This window comes from Lutjanus erythropterus, chromosome 7 (genome assembly GCF_056507025.1).
Source record: "Lutjanus erythropterus isolate fLutEry1 chromosome 7, fLutEry1.hap2, whole genome shotgun sequence".
NCBI lineage: Eukaryota > Metazoa > Chordata > Actinopteri > Lutjaniformes > Lutjanidae > Lutjanus > Lutjanus erythropterus.
The window spans coordinates 28,102,373-28,126,561 of record NC_139323.1 but is presented as its reverse complement, the minus strand read 5'-3'; the positions used below and the strand labels follow the sequence as shown (position 1 = coordinate 28,126,561).

Here is a 24,189-nt window from a genome sequence, read left to right as displayed (position 1 = left end):
TCATACGCTCCTTTATAAGGAAGAAACACGACATCTATCACTCCATTAAAGGACGTGCACCGCGCAAACAAGACATGGTTACCTCCATCATATTACGTGAGGCTGCTGTGTGGTGAAATGGAGCACTAGCTGCTCGACGGAGGCAGGCTATAGGCCATTATGCCACCCCAGAGTGGGGAGCTGTAATTGCAGAGGGAGCGTACAATCAGGTAGTGTGTTTGTCTCTGCTCTAATCTCTATACCCTGCCTGGTCCTTTTCACAGAGACACGAAGCTGCGGTTCTCGTCCAGCCTTTCATCTAGCTGCTCACGGGGAGTCTTTCTAGTTCAGATCTGTCAGAATTCAAACCAGAGTTTAGTGCGTTTTTGGGATTAACCCGAGGCAACGCTGAAATATCTGAAACGCAGATGACCCCGGGCTCCTACATCTATTATGACGAGTAATTCAACTGCACTTGCGTTTTATTCCCTTCTGACAGAATGCCAGAGCAACCTTTTGCACCTGGTGCCGTTCCCTGTTGTGAATATGACATTTATAGACACACGCTAAAAAAAAATTTTGTCTGAGCAGATGAGCAGCCAGCGAGACATTCAGAGTCAGCGCAGAGACAATCAACAATACACAGCACAATCAAATTCCTCCATGTTTATGGTCCCCCCATGACCCAAATACTTCATCTTTGTTGTGGTGGCTATAAACCAGACTATTAAAAGCAAAACTGGGTTTATAGATGCCTTCTAAACAGAAGCCTGGCCTCTCTACAAAGTGGACTTCAGTGCATGATGGTGGGTAAGAGCTGTAAGATGCAGGCTAAGCAGGATTACTCAACCGCTGTGCTTCACATGGTTTCATTATTGCAGGAAAAGTACAGTACAGTACAGCGCTTGTTCAGGATTGAGTGCAATACCACTTTTAGAAAAAAAAAAGGACAAACAAACAAAAAAAATCACTTCTTTATGTCCTTGGGTATTTGGAAAAGACGGAAACTCACTTTCTTTCCTCTCCTGGTGCTCCCAGAAACATTTGCGTCCATTAAAAGCACCTTACAGAGATATAACTGAAGGCCTGTGCCTGGATTCATGTCTTTTTGATTAAGTAAGAGAGCAAGAACAGTGCCCTTGGAATGAAGATAAAAATGTTTTTTTTTTTCAAGGCACAGTTGTCAAGGCTCCTACCCCTGAATATACTGATAAGAGCATGAAGTTTTACATTCATTTAAAATAAAAAAAAAAAGAAACATCAGCTGGGTTTTGTTTACAGTGGAATAACAAAAATCAAGCTGGAAAAGAAAATGACTTTGGACTAACTAGCCAAGATAATTTCAGTGTTACAGTAATGGCTGAAAGGCACACACAAACACAAAGCAACAAATGAAAAATAAAAATGTTCTTGATTGTCACCTTAAATTGACAGTTCAGATTATTTAGAGTGGGGTTGTATGGGGTATTTATCACATAGTCACTATATTACCTGCTGTTGGTGGTTGGTGTGCCCCCAGTTTAGAGAAGCAGAGAGCAGTACCCGGTCAGCAAAATGTATTTTATGCACAATCAGTTTAAGCATAAGCTATATTTATATTTTCATCACTTTAACTTGCTGTCAGACAGCATCTTCCAATGGTAAACCAATATTATACAAGCCAGATATCCCTCTCTCACTCAACCAAACTCCATTGGCAAAATCTGTAATTTCACCTCACAGAACACAGCAGTTGCTTGTCTACCGCTGCCTTGATCAGTTTAGGGTTTTTGTTTGCTATTGTGCGACTCTGGTGTTTTGAAAGGACAGTTTCAATTCACCAAAGTCGCATAATAACTCAAACAAACTAACAAATCTAGGCAGCGGTAGTCCAGCAACTCTTGCGTTCTGCAAGGTAAAATTACTATATTTGTCAATGGAGTCTGGTTGGTTTGGATAGAATGATATCTGGCTTAAATAACTATGATTTCCTGTGAGAAAAGGCTGTCTGACCGCAAAGTAAAGCGGTGAAAACATTCTAAATATAGTACACACTTGAACTGATATTGATGTTTTTAGGTGGGCCTGTTATAAATGGCAAAAATACAGGGTTTCCCCCGGTGCATTGCAAGACCAGTGGCCCATTTTTGGGGATGTATTTTTAAAAAAAAAATTTTTAATGTAGAAACCTATGAAGTATGTACTATGGCTTTATTCAATTCTGCAAATCTGTCTGCGATTATGTTATCACAGAAACTAAAGCGCCCTACCTTAATGTTGCCATCAGGCGCTGATGCTCACCACCAGTTAAAAACGACACTTAGTGGCCGGCCCCGTTAAGACAGATGCCACCAGGCCCACCAACAACTTTGCTGAGAGAAACTCTGTAAGATATGTTTTGCTGCTGAGCTGTCCTCAACAGCACAATGCTTAGGTTCCATGTTGGTAAACTAGGGGGCACTTACTGCGGCTAATACACCGACTATGGGTGAGTACCTCATAAAACCCCACTTCAAATAATTCCAACTATCCCTTTAATAAAAAATCCTGCAAGATGGTACATAATGGGTGACTAGAGGTAAAGACGCCTGATGACGAGGGCAGCAGAGGTCAGAGGTTCCCCTCGTCGAGCATCTTGTTGACCCCATTACAGATCCTCTGCAGGTGAGCACGATAAACCTCAGAGGGTCCGTAGAGCGCCGCCAGGAAGTCGCAGTCGGAGAAGTGATTGAAGACGTGGTTGACTCGCGAGTGGCTCTTGGCTGTCAGGTGGCGTTTGATGGCCTGGTGCAGCAGTTCACGGCAATCATTCAAAATGGCGCTCATGACGCGGCGGTCAAAGGTGAACTCGATCTGGTGGAAACTGACCGCCGTCATGGCCAGAGTGTGGACTTTCTTCCTGTGAGACGAGGAGAAGGAGGAGAGGCTGTCAGTTTCTAATTCTGACTGGAGCAGCAGAGGGAAGTAAAAATAGAAACTGCTGTCTTGTGATTTTCTTTAGAAAAGTTTCACACCCCCCCCCCCCCACACACACACATCAGTTATAGTATTGTCCTTCACAGCGATGCATCTCCATGCTAATATAATCACCATTCTCCATACTGTGCACTTATGACAGCTTCTCATGCCTCCAAGCTGACTTTTACTATTTTAGTGGAAAATATATAAAGTGATGTAAAAGTCAATTTCCTTAATTTGCTTCCATCAGCAACCAAAAATGTACTTGAACTGCACTTCTTCCCGCCAGAAGCTCTCAACCAGGACCAGCTTCCTGTTGTTTCTCAAGGGCTCCTCATACACAATTTAATTTAAATATATGGATGTGACAAACGCTTTTCATTTACAAATTTTTGGGAAATACCCTTATTTGCTTCCTTTCTGAGTTTTTGATGAGAAGATTGATACCTCACTAACGCCTGTGTGTAAAGTAGAGAGCAAGATGCAGGGGTGGGAATTGATAAGACTTTAATGATACCAATGCCATTAATTCTGCATATCGGTCTGATTCTTTATAGATTCCCTTTGATGCGATTGAATTTTCTGTGCAGAAAATGAGTTTAAACACAGTGGAAAAAGGCTGTAAATGTGACTCATCATCTAAAATGGATTAAATGAGAATATTTACACGGTATTCATTTTCATTTAAGTTTTCTTAGTAAAAGAAAAAAATCTGTTAAATTGTGGTGGCGATGTTGTGATTCATAATGTTGAAAAAATATTTACCATCGGTAGCGGAGGTGCTGCTCCATTGGGAAGCAGTGGCACTCATGTTTAGCTCATGTTGTGTAGAATGATGTTACAGCATACTGCTGGTTACTAGAAATTATCACTTTACAGTAAGCACTGTTTTTAGCAAATGAATTTACGCTTTGAACAGAATCTTTTTCTCCATCATGACTCTTCCTTCATTTAAGTTTTTAGCAGTGTAGACACGATTTGGCATCTGTGTTTTGCAATGTGCAACTGTCACAAAAAGATGCCAGCATCTATAAAAAGAAACGATAAGCTCAGAGGCATATGATTGTGATGAATCCGACAATTTGGAACTTGTTCTCGAAACCCTAAACAAAAGCCGAGAGGCAGTTAGCCTAGCGTAGCACAAAGACTGGAAGCAGGAGGAAGCCGCTAGTTGGCTCTGCCTAAACGCCACTAAACAGGACTGATTAACAAACACTGCATTCAAACGCTGTAGGCAGAATGAGAAGAACAGGAAATCCTCCTGTTATTATGACTGTGTTCACTCATGATTACTCCACAGCTAACCCTTTTAGTCACATCTTTCATCAGCTACCCTTCTGTGTTTTGTATTTGTACTGATGTATTAGTGTTACTAGTGAGTTTCTTTACATGCAACAACCAGCGATGAAGGCTGTGCAGCCTTTTTGTCAATGTTTTGTCAAGACTTCAATAGTTCCTTATAACCAAGGTTCACAATGTTTATCTCAGCCAAGGACCCCTTAAAAGATAGAAAATATACTGGGGACCCCCTCATGTACGTGCCTTGGATTAGAGCTCCAGTTTCCACCATGAGTGACTGAGTGACTTGTACTTGACCGGCAGGAGGTAGATTTATATCTATGTCTATCTTTGTATATATACACACACACATATATAATTATGAAGCCTTACATAAATAAATGAATAAATAAATAAATATTCTTTTACTATTAGGACAATTTAAATGAATGATTCTGAAAGCTAGACTACCACGGTCCCCTGGGGGTCCCTGGGCTCCTATTTGCGAACAACTGCTTTAAAAGATATCACAGCTGTCTTAAATTCACTGCATCTTTGAAATGACTTGGAGGCTGATGTGCATATCAGAGAGGGATTGCTAGGAAACCAGAGAAGACACTGCACAGACATGCTGGGCAGCTTGATAAACCAACTTCCTCCAAACCTCAAATAGTAATTTTTACTGTTTTTTAAACAAACAAGATAAGAATTAGTGCTGGGAGGCACATTTCTGAACAGAGCCAGGGTAACTCCTGCTTCCTGTCTTCATGATAAGCTTCACCAACCTCCTCCTGGCTTTTACTGTACTGTACTTAAAGCTGTGGTAGACATTTTATTTTTAGCGTCATTAGACAAAAAAATCCCTAATAGTCTGAGAGAGAACTGGACTTCTGAACCTCCTCTAGCTTGTAACAGGAGACTTTGGCCAATCACAGTAAGTGATTCTAGAGTCAGAGAGTTGACTGCTGGTTAAATAGTAGTGCTTTGGGTCCAACCCACCAACCAAAAGCTTTTGGTATTTGAGACTCAACAACTGACTATTTTTCTCCAGAACTGCTTACTGCGCCTTTAAAGCACAGACATGAGAGGGGTATCCATCTTCTCAAACTTCCTTTAGACTCTTGCTGCCTACCTGAAGTTCTCCACCAGGATCAGCTCCTCGGTGTTGAACTGGTTGTTTCTGTAGAGCACCCCCAGCTTCACCACCATCTTGATCAAGTTCTTGATGATCTTCTGGGACTCCTTGCGGTTGCGGGTGTATTCCTTGGTGACGCGGTACAGCTCGTCCAGCACTTCGCTGCTGGTGTCGTCGATGAAGAGGTTGGCCACGCTCTTGGTGGCCATCTTGCTCATCAGCTTCTTCTGCGCCTGCAGGGCTAAGCTCTTGGTGCTGAAGGAGTCCATGGTTGAGTCTGGGTCAAGATGAAACCGAAAACAGAAGAAAACCTGAATTAGTTACACAAATAAAACCCAATCCTGAAACAGCTGGAGCGCTGTCTTTGTACTGTACTCAACATAACACTAGTCGAAAAGGATTTGCAAATCATTGCATTTATGTTACATTTTATATATATGTACATATACACACACACACACACACACACATATTTTGTGTGACCGCGGCAGCAGGCGCCCAGCGAGAGCGGTGCAGGCAGAGGCAAGAGGAGAGAAAACAGGAAACTTATGGCGGCAGCTCCCTAATGCCAAAAATGAAACCTATGCGTGTCCTAATGAGATGTATCGATATGCTAGTGCAGCATCGATTTGTTTCTGAATTCATGTTCAGCTATTTACCGATACAGACCGTCTGAACTGATGCACTCGTATCTAACACATTAAAGTCCGATGCATCGGGTGCATGAGTGAATTGTTACACCTCTAGAATTTAGGGATTTCACCATCTACAATCCATAATATCATTAAAAGGTTCAGAGAATCAGGAGAAATGTCTTTACATGAGGGGTACGGCTGAAAACCAACACTGAATGCCTGTGACCTTCGACACTTCAGGTGTCAAAAGTTAAGACTCTACCATGCAAAATGAAAGCCATATATCAACAACATCCACAAACACTGATGACTTCTCTGGCCAGACCAGTCTCCCACTGAAAATGTGTGGCGTATTATTACACAGAAAATAGAGAACAGAGATCCCAGACTGCTGAGCACCATAAGTCAAGCAAGAGTGAGAAAGAATTTCACTTTCAAAACGTCAACAATTAGTATCCTCCATTCCCAATGTTTACTTAGAGTTGTTAAAAGACAAGGTGATGTACTGCAGTGGTAAACATGGCCCTATCCCAACCTTTTTGGAAAATCTTGCGGAAAAAGTTTTGTAAATCACTGCACTCTTTTTATTTGTGTTTTACATATTGTCCCCTTGTCTTTGGAACTGAAGTTTGTATTCCTTTCCTTTTTCAAATGATGGCTGAACACGTATTTCCCAGCCTTTTACAGCTGATATGACACCAGAAATTAATGGAGAGGAACTGTTTCTTAGATAGTAGCTCAGACCTTCTCATCTTGAAAGCAAAATGGGCCAAACATAACAGACTGACAGCTTGCAATGTGTGAGGTTATTGCAAATAACATCTACACTAATACTGTTTAAACTGCAGGGCCAAGAACTGTCCCCTTTATCAGATAATGAGCCGTGGCAGCTGTCAAATTAGTCCCAGCAACCCTCTGGCTCAGAGCCTACAAGGTAGTTAGAGAAGAATGTGTCATTATGCTTGCAAGTGTAAAGTCAGTTACAGCCCGACCACGCAGAGCAGACTACGTAATGTGGCCGTCTCAAGCTGAGGTGTGCATGTGTGTGTTTAAGTGAGCTGGAGACAGACAGTGCTAACTCTTTCAAAGCACGCGTGTTGCTTGATTTATGTATGATGCTGTTTATGAGTGTGTGTCTGTGTGCCAAAACAGGGTGACTCAGTGAAAGGCTGCACCCATGATGGAGAAGCATAAATAGTGGGGGTCACAGAGGCCGCTGGCTTTCACGTACCCCCCTCCTCTCAAATCAAATGAGGCAGGTCCACAGCATGCCACATCATTTCAGCAGCCGCGTCTCAATGCGTTCTGTGGGTCACTTGTTCAGGCTTGTACATTCTGTCTTTGAAAAACTAAAATGAATCTATTTTCCTGTGCACTCCTTCCCTGACCTTCACAGATTTCCAAGGATAGGCTGAGAGTACGCAAGAGTAAACAGGCAACAAAAAAACACTATTTCAACAGCTGCCCTCCAATAACAGTGCAGGGAGGGATGAATAAGGGTGAAGAGGAGGATGAGACTGTACTAGAAATTCAATTTTGATATGACCACCATTTTCAAAAAAATCTATTCTTACAAAATTAAACAGAAAGAACTAAAAAGTAATTAATTTTATCTTAAATCAGACTCCCTAAACTTAATTTGGGGGATCTTGAAAAAGGGCTGCAACTACTAACTTTATTTTTTTAACTAACTTATTAATTATAAAGTGAAAATGTCTGTTACAATTTCCCAGAGCCCAAGGTTGACATGCTCAAATTGACTACTTTGTTCAACACAGTTTGAAACCCAATGAAAGTTATTTAACAATGATAGAGCGAATACAAAAGCAGCAAGTCCTCACATTTGAGAAGCTGGAACCAGAGATTGTTTGGCATTGCTTCTTAATAATTGACTTGGACCCCCTTTTCCCCAAACTAGGCTACATGTACCCTCAGGGGTAGGAGGTATGTGAAATGATGTAGAGGGTACACACACAAAAAAAGTGATTTGCAGAATACAGGCACAGACTGTATGTGGAAAATTTAGGACACAGACTCTCAAACTCAGTCAAACAGTGCAGAGTTACGTGCGTCCCCTCAACCACATCCATCTCATTAACCTGTGTCGAGCATTTCACAGTTTCAAGTGGACTTTATATATTAGCTGTGTATATACGTGTGAGAACACAAAACTCTCACCCTCTCCTTCCAACTGAATAGGAGAAAGTACAGTGGCTGAGAGAATTACAAAACTCCCGAGTCAGTGTTTGGTTTGCCCGTTCTGCGCTACTGTAGAGACATGGAAACATGGCAGCCTCCATGGAATAAGACCCGCACTCTCTGCAGATATAAACGTCTCATTCTAAGGTAACGAAAATACAACAATTCTTATTTTCAAGCGATTGTACACCAATGAAAACATACTTATAAGAATATTATATTCCATTTATGACATATCCCCATACATCTTACACACTGGACCTTTAACTGATTATCAATTTTGTGTCACTCAACTAATCAACTGAGTGTTTCAGTAAAACTTGAGGCAATGATTTGTTCCCAGTAATGTCTGCAGAATTTTATAGTTTCAAACTATATAAAGAGTCTCCTTCACCACAGAGTTTAGATGCATTTTTTTCCTCAATTAATTATGTAAAATGATACAGCAAGGTCAGTGAACAGAGCATGAACAGCCATGCACACAGACACAGACACAGACACACACACACACAGTTTATATATAAAGTCCCATTCCACTTAACAAGACAAAAAATAAAAAACAGGAAGCTGGAGAGCAATCTAAGTAAATACAGCCAGGCAGGATAAAACACCAGGTTTACATGAATATGTATTATGATTTATGGGTTGATGAGAGGTACCTGTCAGGTAGGGCTTTTGGTACGAAGATGTGTTTGTCACACCAGGTATCAAAATCTGTCAAGTACTGTCAAGTAGTGCTGGCATCAAATGCCTGATTCAAAGCACGCTCTTCTTGTTTTAATTCTTTTAAAAATCTAGCCAATTTTAGACCATTTAGTCACAGATCTTCTTAGGCTACAAATTTGAAAAGTTTGGCATCTTTTATAAAATACAACAAAAATTGAGGATATCGATTAACCAGCCGATTATCTTCTCAATGAATTTTGTCCCAGAAATGTCAGAAATGGTGAAAAATGGCCAGTTTGGTTTCCTAGAGGTCAATGTGACATCTTCAAATTTCTCGTTTTGTGTTACCAACGGTCCAAAACACCAGGATAGTCAGTTTACTATGATGTAAAACACACCAAAGCAACAATCAGGGAAGCTAAAATAAGAGAATGGTTGGAGTTTTGGCTCATAAAAGGACTCAAATGATTAACAAATAGCCACAAATTAATTTTCTGTCAACTGACTAACACAGTGTTTTTTTAAACTGGGGTCTGAGGAGGAGGAATAAAATATTTTCACTTTTATTACATTTTTTTGATTGTTGGAACAACAAGGATAGAAATGGGGTCGGCCATGTTGACTGATTGTAATTTATAGTGATCCTAGTTTGATAATTCATTTTTATGAAGATTATATTATCTTCAAATCTAAAAATAAAAAGTCAAAATGCTATCAAATTGTGAGTCTGTGGTCTAATGTACATCTATTCTGGGGTCTTGGCATGAAAAAGTTTGGAATCCCCTGAACTAATCAGTTAAAGATCATTTTAAAGAAATCTTTTCAGTTCCACAGACAAAATGTGTTTATATTCCTCAAAGCTGTCAGTATCAGTAAAAAAAACTGAGCTGAAAAGATTTAAACAATACCTAACCCCACTGTATTGCATCTTATGAATAAAGGAACTACAATAAACCTTCTTCACCTCAGGGGAAAAACTAAATATAAAACCGGCTCAACAGTCATATCTTATTTTCCTTCACAGATCTCCACTGACATGTTACATGTAGCCTAATATGTGACTCTCACAGCGAAAACAAAATAATTATATTTGAGAGGAGTGTCCCATTTACATCACAATAGGGGTTTAATCTTCATGCAATATCCCCCGACATGAAAGTAACCCAAAAGCTTAAACTGAAAATCTGTATGATTGGCAAATTGCCTCTCCACGTGCTCGAGAATAATAAAACTCCAAAGCAGGAGAGATTCTATTAGTGCGGCAGACAAAATGAGCGGTGACACATCCCTGCTGGGTAACTTGTGATTTTTTACAGTTGTTGGTACTAGAAGGCAGTGTGCGTCTGCTGCTACAGTGTGCGACTTTCATTCCTCTCTTTCTCTCTCTCCCTCTGCAATGCCTCTCCAAGAATATCAATAAGACTCCTTGGAGAGAGTGTCAGCAGGATGCTTCCCAGGGAGGAGACACATGAGGGGAGCCAGAGCAAAGACAAGAGAAGAGAGACGGAGAGGGAGAAAAGGGCGGGGGTGTTTTATATATCAATCCGGAAAACATTGGGGAAACGTAGGTGTTGAATGAGAGGTCATTTATATACGGTCTCATGCTGAATCTGGTTTTACTCCCTCTCGCTTTGCAGGTGTTTAATCTGGGCCTCGTGCTGCGCTGATCAAGGATCACTGGAAGATCCCCTTCGACCGTTTCAGCACGATTGTAGCTCTAAACTCGCCAAGCTGCACTTGTTACAGAAAATCCTGTCCTGATGCAATGTGTGTGAAATGGATAACAAGGGGAAAAAGACACTAATGATCAAGCTGAAAATGGGAAAAAAAAAAAAAAAAAACAGAGTGAGAGGTCTTTATTTCTATTTGAGCAGCGACTGAAAACAATCACTTAGTCCTGCTGTCACCCTCTAATCACCGCGGTCAGCCACAAGAGGACAATCGCTTATCACAACACTTAAGAGTATGTCTTCATTTACCACCTGCTCCGCGCCCTCGCTGATGGACGTATGAGAGTTTAGAGAAGTGCGAATAGATAATGGGCACATTAAGAAAAGCAACCTCTTTCTCAGATTGGAGAGTGATTTCATAGTGCTCATTAAATTCCACTCTCGTCAGGGACCAGAGCCATCATAGCTGTCAGCTCTGTGTAGCCTGCCGACGAACAACAGACGAAGAAGACGAGGAGGAGGGGGGAGAATGAGAAAGGGAGGAGTGTTTGTCTTTTATACCCATGAATACAAACATTTTAACGCGGTGGCACTTAGGATTGCCTGTCTGAGGTTGCGCTCAAAGCTGCACAGTGACATAACAGACCCCTGGCACTCTTATCTTTAGGAGATCTTCACTTCCCCGCCTCCATTTCCCCAAGGCGAGAAAACTAAAGGCTTCATGAAAAAAGGTCCTCGAGGGACAGGTGCTGGGAGTGATGAAAAGGGTTTCGATGAAGGAATCTTTTTTTTTTTTTTTGGTGACTTTGCAGCATGAAAGTGGTTAGTGCCAAATCTAAATGGCCTGTGAAGTCCGATGCCCAGGGATTGCCTGGCCAACCCTGACACAGCGTCTCCGTAGTATTAATAGAGGAGAAATTTAACAGATTTAAGGCAGAACAAGACATGACAGGAAACCGCCGAATGTTGCTGCAAGATACACAAGCCACTAAGAAATCACACAAACAAACATCTGCACACATGTATGCATACACATTACTGATAGGCCTGCTTTGCCAAGCAGCTGGAAGTGAAAAACAAAGACAGATTGCGGCAGCCAACAGCTCCTCGGCATAATTACGGCAGTTAGATGAGCTACAAAATCATCAACTCGCTCAGAATGAGCCAGCGCACATTCACTCACAAAGACACGAAGGCAAAAGCTGAGCAAACATGACTCATGGAAATGAAACCGGACCCTCCACAGTGTGTTGGATGGATGTCTTGTGACAGTGAGGGAGCCTGGGTAATGTAGGGACTCTCACACCCTCCTGCAGGTGTAGACAGCCCTGTCAACCCTGCCTGACTGAGGGATGGAGGTAGAAAGAGGCTGTGATGACGGAGAAATAACCTAACTGTCCCCTCCAGTCCTTGGAGGATTATTGAAGCTGGGTCAGATGAAGCTCTATAGGCCCTTTATTACCCAGGTTTAATTTGCTTTGCCTCTTTGAGTTTCAGGGCAGGTAAAGCTGTCTGCATTGGGGACACTTGGGGACACTTTTCCCAATTCATTTGGGGAAAGGGGGATACGTGGGATGACAACGCCTACTGGCTGTCGTTTTCATTTAGTGCTGTCACAATGTGGCCATTGTGGAGAACTTTGAGACTGATGCAGTGAATAAAGGCTGTAAAAAGAGACTTCTACTTCTTGTTTCAACAACTTTAAATTACTTTGTAACTTATTTGAGTGTTTAGAAGTTGACTGTGTAACAATGAAAACTATTACTGATTAGTAGTTATTACTAGTTCTGATATAAGGGCTGCAACTAATTATTACCGTCGGCCTGTCCGTGGGTCAGTCCACAACTTTGGTCCAGACTGCAATGTCTCAACAACTATTGAACAGATTACCATATAATGTGGAGAAGATATTCATACCCCTTCGACGATAAATTGTAGTAGAGCTGCAACAATTAATTGATAGTTGCCAACAACTAATCACTAACTATTTTAATAACAGATTAATCATTCTGAGTCATTTCTAAGAAAACATTTCCAATTTCTGATTCCAGCTTCTTAAATGTGAATATTTTCTTATGTCTTTACTCCTCTATGACAGTAAAGTGAATACCTTTGGGTTGTGGACAAAATAAGACATTTGAGGATGTCACCTTGGACTTTAGGAAAGACCATTTTCTGACAGTTTATAGAACAAACAACTAATCGATTAATTGAGAAAATAATCAACAGATTACTCGATAATGAAAATAACCGTTAGCTGCAGCCTTAATCTGGAGTAACTTTGGTGATCCTCTGCTTCAGGTCAAAATTTCAATTTGTCCAAACTTGTCCAAAAATACCTGCAAAACTAATAACATCAGCCTCAGCTTTGTCATTTGTTTTTAGTGCTAAACAGCAGAGGTGTGGACACAAACTGATGACTTTAGACTTCAGTTAAAAAAAAAAAAAAAAGACTTGCAACTCCACTTTAGCACCAGTGACTTGGACTTGAGCCACTGATTTGAAAATACTTGATATCTTCCCCTTAAACTTAAAGAAGTAATGTGCAGTATAAAAGTACTTCCAATTTAGTCGGACATTTGAAGTTGCAAAAAGAACAGCAAGTAAAAGTTAATATTAACATAGTTAGCGTGCTACTGCTTAGCTAACATTAGCTTAACAGCTAAGTAACTCTGTAAATCAACAAAGCTGGAAACTCATTCTCTAGGACTCTAAATTCCAGCATACTTTGCCTTCAAGCACAGCCTCACTGAGCCTCACTGAGCTCTATGGTTGAGGACTCTTGGTATTATTTATTGTGAAACACTGGATCCTTTAATTTTGAGCCATTTAGGGCTAAAGGAAACAACCCAAGAAGAAAAACAACTTTGGTTCAATTGCTCACAACTCATGTCATCACACCAGAACTACAGACTGTGATTAGGGGTCTCGCGCAGACATTTCTTCTTTTTACATGGTGATAAGCCAAAAAAAGACGATGAGAACCAGTCTTTAAAATGTCAGAAAATACTGTAAGCATTCATCACACTTTCACAGAGCCCAAGAAGACAACTTCAAATGGCCTTTTTTGCACATACAACAGTCCCAAACCCAAACATGTCCAAAATACAATCATATATAATAGAGAAAAGCTGAAAATCCTCATGTTTTAGAGGGTGGAAACAGTGAATCTGGCTTTTTTCCTTGATGAGCAACATAAACGATTTATGTTGACCAACTAATGAGTTAGCAAATTAATTGTAGCAGCAATATTTCATATTATTTGTGACATCTGAAACTGGAGGCAGTATTTGTTGCCTGTGCTGGCTCCCTCATCAATTCATAAACCAAAAAACACATAGCTACTGTATACTACATAGAAATTCCACACCTGCTATGTGACATGAGTGTTTCTTTGCCTTTTGGCTGCTCACATTTAGAGCAAATCCAACATGGTGTCAGTGCAGCATTAGTTTTCCAAAGGGGGGCATTGAGCAGGATCCAGGACGCAGCCTCTGCATCAACTGTACTCGCTTGTCTGTCAAACTAAAGCTGAGGTGTGACAGGTGAGAAAGAGCCAGAAATTGGATACACCTGTAGTTTACACCCACTCTAACCCATGCCATCATGCCTCATGAGGAAGAAGAGGCCACAGCACCCAAAATATCCCCACTCTGATACCTGCTGCCAATCTAGACAGCTTGGTGGATACTGATAAGAGCCAGCATAAAGAGGAGAAAACCAATACAGAATGTGTTTTTTCAGTGCTTGGCCACCACAAGTTGCTAAAATGGCTCTGGCAGGGATGGCAGAACTTTCCATGACACTTCATCTTACAAGTGATTGGTTGATGGCAGCAGAAAATGTCACGACTTTCCTATTCTTCAGGGATCAGTAGTCACAGGGATTGGGGCACTGTGACCCTGACAGAGACGACTCCATCAGCAGAGAAAAATCTTCACTGCTATAAGATGGAGCCGATTACCGAGGACGGCTCTGTATTTGTAGAGATTTACTGCTCTCTGACTTTCTGAAAAGGCATAAATCATAACCGAATAAGGCACCAGACAACATAAACAGCCCTCTAATCTGCCCTCAACGTAATGTGTGTCGATAATTACCTCTGATGTTTGACAGTAACCTTTTTTTCCACTGTGTGCTCAACATATTAGGTCAACATTCAGAGGATTAATTAATATTTTCCAGGTGTATGAAATATGAAATTATTCTTTCTGGATTTTAATCCTTCATATTTTCAAAAGCATGAACCTTGGACACCCAGAAGTCCAAGACACACCTCATGTAACTGAGACATCACCAGTTTGAGTCCGACCAGTGACCTTTACCATATGTCCTTCTCAGTGTACCCCTCCCCATCTCCTCTCTCCTGCGGTTTCCCACTGCTGACTGTTCAATAAATGCAAAAGACCAGAAGTAGTTGTGCTGCACAATTCATAACAAAAATGTTTTTAAAAATGTTTTTAATACTGCAATGTGGTCAAGTGCAATATCCAAATTGCAAATGCTGACCATATTGTGCAGCCCTAACAAATACGATATTTCAAAAGCTCTATACTGGTCCAATACTGATTAATCTGCTGTGCTGATTATTTTTAACTGTTTGATTAATTTTAACTGTTTGATGACTAGAGCTGCAACAATGAGTTGATCAAAGAAAAATAACTCCAATTATTCTGACAATCGATATAAATCATTAAGTCATTTTTCAAGCAAAATGTCAAACATTTCCTGGGTCCATCTTCTTAAATGTAAGAATCTGCTGCTTTACTTTGTCTTTACTGATAGTAAATGAAGAGTCTTTGGGTTTTGTACTGTTGGTTGGGCAAATCAAGCCATTTGAAGACGTCACTTTGGGCTCTGGGAAATTGTGGTGAGCATTTTCCAAAATGTTTTGATATTTTATGGACACGATTATTGACCAAGACAATAAATGGCAGATACATCAACAATGCAAATAATCATTAGTTGTAGTCACAACAATGACATATTTAAATCTAGTTTTGCCTGAGTTAAGGGACGTCCACACCAAGACCTATAATGCTATTTTAGAAGTCTAGTTTACCTAATACCAGTCTAATACAGTCACGTTCTACAATCTACAGCATAACAGTGTTTATCTCTTTCATTAATTACTAAAAATTAAATCTAAAACATGTCATTAGCACAGATAACAATGAATATTAAATTGTAATGTGCATGGAATAATGGAATAACAGATGAGTTTTCTTTGTTTTGATATCAGTATTATATGTTATTTATCAGCTGCCCTACTCCCTAGACATCTGCTTCAGCCACTGAAAAACCCATAACAGTGAACCAATAGTTCAGTATCATAGAAAACAGGTGCATGTTCACATTTGTACAACCAGAAACTGAAATTCTGTCTTTTTTTTTTTTTTTTTTTTAAATTACTTTTGCATTAGTGTTGGTGCTGTTCTATTGGGTTGAATATAATAAACCGCTGGTGGGGGTGGACAAAATAATATAAACAAGAAGACAAGCAATAATGTAGAGTTGAATCAGTCAACACCTCTCTGACACGGTGCCAACAAAAACTAAACATGACAAGCTTCATAAAGGCAGCATTTATTACAGAGCTGTTGAACTGGATTGGATGATGTTGTACTGTGTACACACACTCTGAACACATTGTATTTGCTTTGCTGCCTTTTGGTAGAACTCCCACGAGTAAAAGATAAATAAAAAACAGCCAGTGCGTTTGAATAGGGGGTGTCCACAGGACCACAACCCTACCTTTTCCAACAGCAGGTTGAATAAAAGCCTCTCAACACTACACAGTCGCCAGGAAAAACAAAATCACAAGAAAAATGTGGACCCGTGAGAGAAAGTTTGCTTCTTGATCATGACCGAAAGCGTTACTGCACGGATGTCATTAGAGTGAAATCTTATCGGGAAATCTTAAATCAGAAAAACTTCTTCCTCCACAGATTCTCCCCAGCTGTATGATATAATCCGTCTCCACTCTGAGAAACAATAGACAATCCTGCTTGTTATATAAGGTACATCCGTGCTTTGTGCTCAGAGAGGACAAGTAACCACTCAAATGAGCCGTGCTACTGGAACCACTCCACTGTTAGGGAATCAACGGCAGGATTTCAGGACAAGTGAGCGCTGCAATTTCATCTTTCATCAAGTTTTGTAGTGTTTGTCTCGCTCTTCTCTTGAGATGTTGCATAACAGAGGAGGTGCTGACTGCTAATAAAAAGAGCCAGTGCTGGGAACAACATGTATGTTAACAATTGTATATGGCAGCCGTATGTTTCTGTGTAAAGATCTCTTTGTACACACACACACCCATCTAGGTCAGTGGCTCTGACATGAGAACCATAATTGCATCCAAAACTGATGCACACACACACACATATGTGACCATGCATAAAGTAGATCTTTGTATGGTGGTTACATGCTGTCTCTTTCTCATCTTCCCACACAGTCATCATCTGTGAAGACTGGTGCAGATCTGCTGAGAAAGGAGGCAATCAGTGCCTTTCGCTCAGACACCATGCCCCATCCTACCCTCTTTTAACGGTTTTCTCAGATCTGCCAGAGCCCGCTGAACAATTAATAATTAACACATCGGCATATAATGGATTGGGGATTAATAATTCAGCCTGCCGATTTGGACTAAAATAGACCCGAGGCTAAGAGGAGTCTGCTGTGGTGCAACAGGTTGGGGCAGAGATGTGGGACAGGGATAAAGGGCGGACTGCCACTTCATGAAGAGAAGAAGAGATGGTGGCTGTGAACTGATGGCGTTCATTTAGCAACATCAGTCAGTGTTATGCATGTATAATAAGGCTGGGAATACAGTAGCTGCTGTGCAGTGCTGCCCGAGGCCGGGCCAACACAACGCTCACTGACAACATTTGTTCTGGCATTAAAATTCATAAGTGGGTAGTTGTTTTATGGTTACAACTGAGCCGATTTGGAATAACACGTCTGTGAAAAAGGAAAAAGAGAATAAAAAGAACAGTCCACTCTAGCTTGATTTACTTTGACTGCCACAGCCAAGTTTTAATTACACATTATTTACAGTATAATTATCCTCTTAACAGCACTGCAAGTAATACAAGACATAATCAAGGTGCTAACGGGTGCTTGAGCTATGAATGATGTCTGCACCTATGACATTTTAATTAAGGCCACCATAAGAGCAGGACACATTATGACTAATTTTCTTCACTTCAAGCCCAGAGAGCATAATTTGTTAACTCTGATGTCAATGGAGTGGCAAATACCAGAGTGCTTGGCTGCACGAGCAGCAGGGATGGAGATCAGTGGAAACAAGAGGGGGCCCAATATGAGAGGACATGACTGTGACTAATAGATGACTCAAGTGGGCTCTCAAATGAGTCCAGTAACTATTGGCAGATAACGCCATTCCCCTCACTCTCTCCATTTCAAACAATGCCATGATATTTGCAGGTCAGGCGGCTCTGCTCTTTCAGACAAGGCCACATGCTCCGAGTGTTTCGGGTTTCCAGGGAAACTGGAGGCCACCTGCGTGCTGGGCTGAACTTTGCAGCCTAGTAAAAGCAGGTCAAACACCTCTCTTGTCTTGTCTGTGAGTTACCATGGATTCTCCTCAGCAGGACTCGACAGTGTCTCCAGCATTACTGCTGCAATTTCAAGCTCTGCCCTTAATAACACTGCATGGGGAATGTCTGGCAACGTGACTGCATTGTCCTATTCTAAAAGACGCTCAGAGGAGGGGATCTGCACAGATACAGTTACACTGAAATATATATAGACGAGGCTCACCAGCATCTGCTTAATCCTGCTGGGCAATTATTGTGTATTATCATTTATTGTCTTTCAGAATCCTATTGTGCTGGAACAATAATAAAGTTGTTGTGAAGCACAAAGCTATGATTAATGATGAAAAGCAAAGACTCATTAAAACCAGTCATGGATGAAATCTAAAATAAATGGATTTGAATTTTATTCTATTGTACTGTATTTTAATTTCACTCTATTTCCATGCTGTCCAAGGCAATGGACACCACTTTGATCATCTTCGGGCTGTAACTAATGATTATTTTCATTATTGATTATCACATTAATTAACCAATTAATCTTTTATGTAAAAAATCCCCATCATGATTCCCTAAAGCTTTAAGTGGAGCCTTTGGATTGTGCATTTTGGCTGAGCAGCAGTCTAAAACCCAAATATATTCAACTTACAATCAAGACATAGCTTTTTATGAAGGGATCACTTGCCAAAAACTATGAATGCCTATTGGAATTTGCCCATATCCAATATGTTGATTTTTTTCCAACTCATTTTTGCCAACTGCAAGTACCAATACTGATATAATCACATATTTTTCCATCTAATTGCAGACAACATCAACAAGTCTTCCCTGTAGCAGAATTAAAATTATGCCCACTGGCAGATGCAGACATAAAATGCAATGCTTTTCAAAATGTACACATTCACTGGATAAAAAAAGGAAAACTACTACTGACAGCTTTTTCCTCTTTGTTCTTCAGAAAATTGTAGTAATGATTGGGATGATAGCTCTTAAGATGGGCAATTAAATTTGTAGTGCTGAAGAAATGTGATTTGGTTCCTCCTTGCATGACAGACACCGAGCAATTATTGCAAAGAGCTTTGGTATCCATTGCGTACAATTCAAAAAACCTCCACACTGCAGACATACATCTCCGAATTATAAAAAATATGAAGGCATCCCCTCAATAAATTATTTTGAAATAAAGTATTGAATACATATATATTTAATACAAGCCAACTCTTGATGGTTTTGTTTATGTAGACCTCTATCTATCCTGTTAAGTGGTATGAACAGCGCGGGTCACCTTTGTCTGGTGAAAACAAGCGCTGTAGTGCTGGGCCAGTCAGTACATGCAGTATACGTCTGTGACATCATCACAGGTTAGTTAATGACGTTACTGAGTAAATGTCATGTATGCCGATTGTGCCTGTGGATCACAGTGAGTAAGAGAAGAGTCCTACTGATGGTGTAATTTAAGTTTGTACTGTGAAGAAATATGTCCCCATCATAAACACCTGTTTTTAAAATGGAGTTTGGTTCAACAGTCCATGGGGTATTTTAGCATTAATAATTCACATTAACTGAGCTAAACTAAAGCCAGCCTTTTTTTCTACTTTTCTCAGCTTGTAGTAAAAATTGACATAAGCACAAATAGCAAACAAAATAATTCTGGCTGATTCTAATATTTCATATTAAAGCTTTTATCACTCTAATTGCCAGTTATCTAATCAACCGTCCAAAACCCAAAGATTGACAAATTACAGTGAAATAAAACATCAGCAAATCCTCACAACTGAGGAACTGAAACTTAGAAATGATGGGCGTTTTTGCCTGAAAAATGACAAACCATTAACTAACATTTTCTGACAATCTACTAATAGATCAATCAACTAATCATTATAATTCTAGGTTATTTCGCCTGTAGCTTCACATACTGGCTGATATAATTATACATCCAGTATATGCTGAAATAAACTCCTGTGGTGGTTGTGCGATAGTGAGTTTGGCTGTGCCTCAGCTTAACGGTTGTCAGCTGATGCTACAAACAACAAAGATGCAACGGAAGCATAGTTAACTAAAACAGAGTGGGTCCAAAAACGGCAAATCATTTCACCACTGATACAGCTAATGCAAGGAGAGAGGCAACTCCAAGCCCTGATCCAAGGCCATAATTAATTTGACATGTCTGTTGAGGCTGTGCATGATAATGTGTGCTGCTACCTGCCAGAGCGTTGGCTGCACAGTGGAGCTATTCATCCACACTCCAGTCTTGTTCTGGGGAGAAGCTTTACAATGTAAACACAGCAATGTGTTACAAAACATATCAGTGTTTGCAAAACACATGTCTTTACCCCTTTTAGTCTGAATACTCGGTGGATTATACTGGAACTACAGAGAGGCTTATTAGGTGTTTAAACCAGCAGGGATAAAAGCATTTTCTTTATCCCTTTTTTCCTTGCTGTTTTGCATTTCCTCAATTTCATATGAGACTGTGAATAGAGTAGACTTTGCACACTTACCATAATTTTAAAACATGACGTTCTGTCTCAATTGATCATGTGATATATGTATCTGTATGGTGCAGGATACAAATTTAATTTTTCATCCATCGGTCAAATGGCTGATGGATATTCAAATTTTATCAGTCACTGAATAGACTACTATTATTTCTTTGGTTGGTGAATGAAGCACATCTACTTGCCACATGCATATTTTACCAGCATTTGGCTGGTGCTAATTTTGGTCCCTGGCTGCAACGCAAAGATTATTTTCAACGATATATATAAAATATATATAAAATGATATATATATCGTCTGATTTTCTTTAGAAATCCAAAATGACATCAGGGACTGAAACAATAATTTTTCACAGGTATATTCAATCATTATAAATAACTATAGTTTAAAAAATGGGGGAAAAAAGGATCAAATATACATAAAAACTTCCTATTACAACTTGACAGATCATCTGACTAATATTATCGGCCCGATATTGTCCTATCACAGCTACATGTCTGTATCAGTACCAGCATTTATGTTGTCCAATTTGCGCCATTACAAAAACCTCTTTTCTTTCTTTTTTACAGAATATAACTTAGATTGTTTTCATTTTTAAGGTTTATCTGTAGCATTTCATGTATATTTGATCCTTTTTCTTACTTCGACTTTGATACATATTCGGTACTATGTGTTTGTTTGTTTGTTGTTTTTAGTATTATTGAAAATACCAGTCAAAGTTTACTGTTTCAGTGCCCTGATATCATTTTGGACAATTATGTTTATAGTTAAACTCAAAAATATCCTGCATCCGTTGCAGATCTTCTATCACAAGTGCTTGATAGGCACATTTGAGTTTCCAGTATTAGCCAGGCTATACTAAACTAAAAAACTAAAATCAATCTGCATTAGGTTCTGTAACAAAAAAAAACATATCAAACATATAGACCAGTATCAACCGACTGATAATATCAACCAAACTATAAATCTGTCTGTCTCTACTTCTCATTAACTAATGAACTTGATTAGTAATCTTCATCGTACTTTACATGATGACTTCTTTGGAGAAGAAAATTAATAAGTATGATGGTTGCTAAGTAGCATTCTGTTTCTGTTTATAGGGTAACTACCAAAACTACCACCTCATGAATTGCCTATCACATAAAGTCAATAACTCATTAGTTTCTTTACTAAAATAATCACCCGTTATAGTCTTCACCAGTCACGTTGACCACAGTAGATTGAGGACCAGCTGCTGTTAGCTTTATTATCAAAATGCTACATTTGAATCACGTCCTAACTGATATGCCTGAAATGATTGACCGTTACTTCCGCTATGAAAGTTTGTATTAAAACTACAGCCTGTCAGCGATAGACAAGTGACCTCGCAAACAAAAATTAACTTTGTTGAGTTCATCTTTGTCCGCCGACCGTGAAACGGCGTCTCTGCGCTGGACAACGGCAAACATTTAACGGCCTAATAACTGGGGAGTGATTTGACCGCAGGCCGCTGATAACAGACGGTTGATTGTTGACCGTTGATGAGATGTTGCATTAAAAACTGGTCGACCGTTAAGACCAGTCGGCGGTGCCAGCGACGCGAACTCACCTTTCCTTCACCTCGGTGGGACACTGGAGCGGTCAGCCAACAAGATGACAAGTTTAATCTGCGCAAAACCTCTCAAGTCTTCATCCTGGCAGCGCTGGAAAAAAGTCGCTTCACAGCATGTTTTTGTTTGTTCGCTTGTTTTGTTGGAAACTCCACTGTAAAAAACAAACACACACAAAAACAAAAAAAAAAAAAGCCCGTCCTCCCCTCGCAGCCCTCAGCTTTTGTGCTCCGTAGCCGCGTATCAAGCACGGATGTGTAAATTATTGAAAGAGTGTTTTCTTCCCCGAGTTGCTGTGAGATCGGTTACAAGAGTTAGTTGTAACTCGATTCCTCCTCGTAAAAAAAAAAAAAAAAGTTTCAAACTTGAGGGGGACCTGGAAATCAACAGATTGATGTTGGCTCGGGCCAATGAAGGAGCAACAAGGGGAGTGGACCAGCCCAATCAGGCCAAAAGAAAGCACCATTTACAGCCAGCACACTTCCCTGCCCCCATTAGGGTTTCCAGTAATTATCCTTGTCCAGTTCCCTGGTCCCAAGGCTGAAAATTTCCCAGAGGAAATGGTGTTAAGGGAACAATGAACAGGAACTGTGTGGAGCAGTTTTTCTGTCACAGACTGAATGATATACTGACTGGTTGAGTTACACATTTCATTAAATAGGCCAGCACCAGTTGCATCACAATTTTCAATATTCTTACAAAATTTCACAATTTACATTTAATAGTTGCATAATATTAAATAAGTTATGAGAATGAGAGAGAAAGATTTCAGAGTCAGCGGATGTTTTTAGGATACAGGAAGTTTTTCCTCATCTGTGTAATGAGGAGACAGGAACTCCTCAGGTCAAATATAGCCCACTTGCATTGTTATCTTAACGCTGAGGTAATGCTATAGTGGTGATATTAAACACTACAAGCCCCACATTGACAAAAAACCTCGGGCGACACTTAAGTGTTTTTTAGTATTTGTGGCACTACCTCATGGTTATACATATTCATATATCGTATTGTAAGTCAGTGTATTATGTTGCTGCAAAACACAGGACACCTGCAGTGGTGAAACTGTTCTGACGCGCCCTCTAGTGGTGTGATTGATTAGTAGGGAAATACACTATTTGTACACAGAAAACTCACTGGTGGAAATATGAAATATCAAAACCTTCCTGCCTTTATCAAAAACCTGAAAAAAAAAGATTTAGAAACAACAAGATTATTGTTTTTTGTTTTTTTTTTTAAATTTGATTAATGTAAATAATCTTTTAAGAACTGGTTTCATGTCACAATAGTAAGACACATATATACGCACACTAATTAATGATATATTTGATATATTTTCATTAATAAGGACAAAACTATAATATTAACTTTAATGCATTATGTCAGGGTGTTACAATTGCTTACTTGATGGAAATAACACTAAAGAAAAAAAATACCTACTGTAATGATAATCATATAAATAATAATACAAAACAATAACAAAACAATAACATTACTGCTGTAGCATCTAATAATATTACTTACTTTTTTGTATTTGGTTCAAATTTGAATTTATTTGGTTCTTTCTCTATTTTTGCAGAAGATGAAGTAACTATTCTAGTATAATTTAACTAGCCTATTTGAATTTAGTTAAAAGCTACTTTATATTTAAATTGAGTGAAATATGTTCATTTTCTAACAGAAAAATATGTCAAAAAGTGTCCTTATATGAGGTTCATGTGGCTAACTCTACTCTCTAACACTACATTTGCCCTGATCTTGCATCCATGATAAAATTTTGAATCCTAGCTAGCAACACCTGTATTAGCATAGATTGTTTACATTAATTTTCAGCCAGTAACCTTGAGATAAAACTGATGTCAATTTTTAAATTCAGATTCATCTAAACTTCAAACAACAAACCTGTACAACCAAAAAGTTTTCAGACTTTCAGGCCTCAAATCATTTCTTTGTTAAACTTCTGCTGAGATAAAATGATCCTGTTCCTGTTCCAAAGGCAGAGAGAGAATCCTACTGAGCATTTGCAGAGTAAATGTCATTACTTGAGCT

At 39.6% G+C, this 24,189-nt stretch overlaps 1 protein-coding gene across 1 annotated transcript; it reads right to left on the bottom strand.

Annotated features, from left to right (window-relative positions):
* Positions 1 to 2,420: 2,420 nt before the first annotated feature.
* Positions 2,421 to 22,708, bottom strand: tnfaip8l1 (tumor necrosis factor, alpha-induced protein 8-like 1). Its single transcript, XM_084723447.1, has 3 exons — positions 22,143 to 22,708; positions 5,327 to 5,606; positions 2,421 to 2,857 (listed from the first exon to the last, which is right to left on the bottom strand). The coding sequence occupies exons 2-3, from the start codon at positions 5,596 to 5,598 to the stop codon at positions 2,569 to 2,571; spliced, it is 561 nt and encodes a 186-aa protein (XP_084579573.1). The 5' UTR covers positions 5,599 to 5,606; positions 22,143 to 22,708; the 3' UTR covers positions 2,421 to 2,568.
* Between the last annotated feature and the right edge of the window lie 1,481 nt (positions 22,709 to 24,189).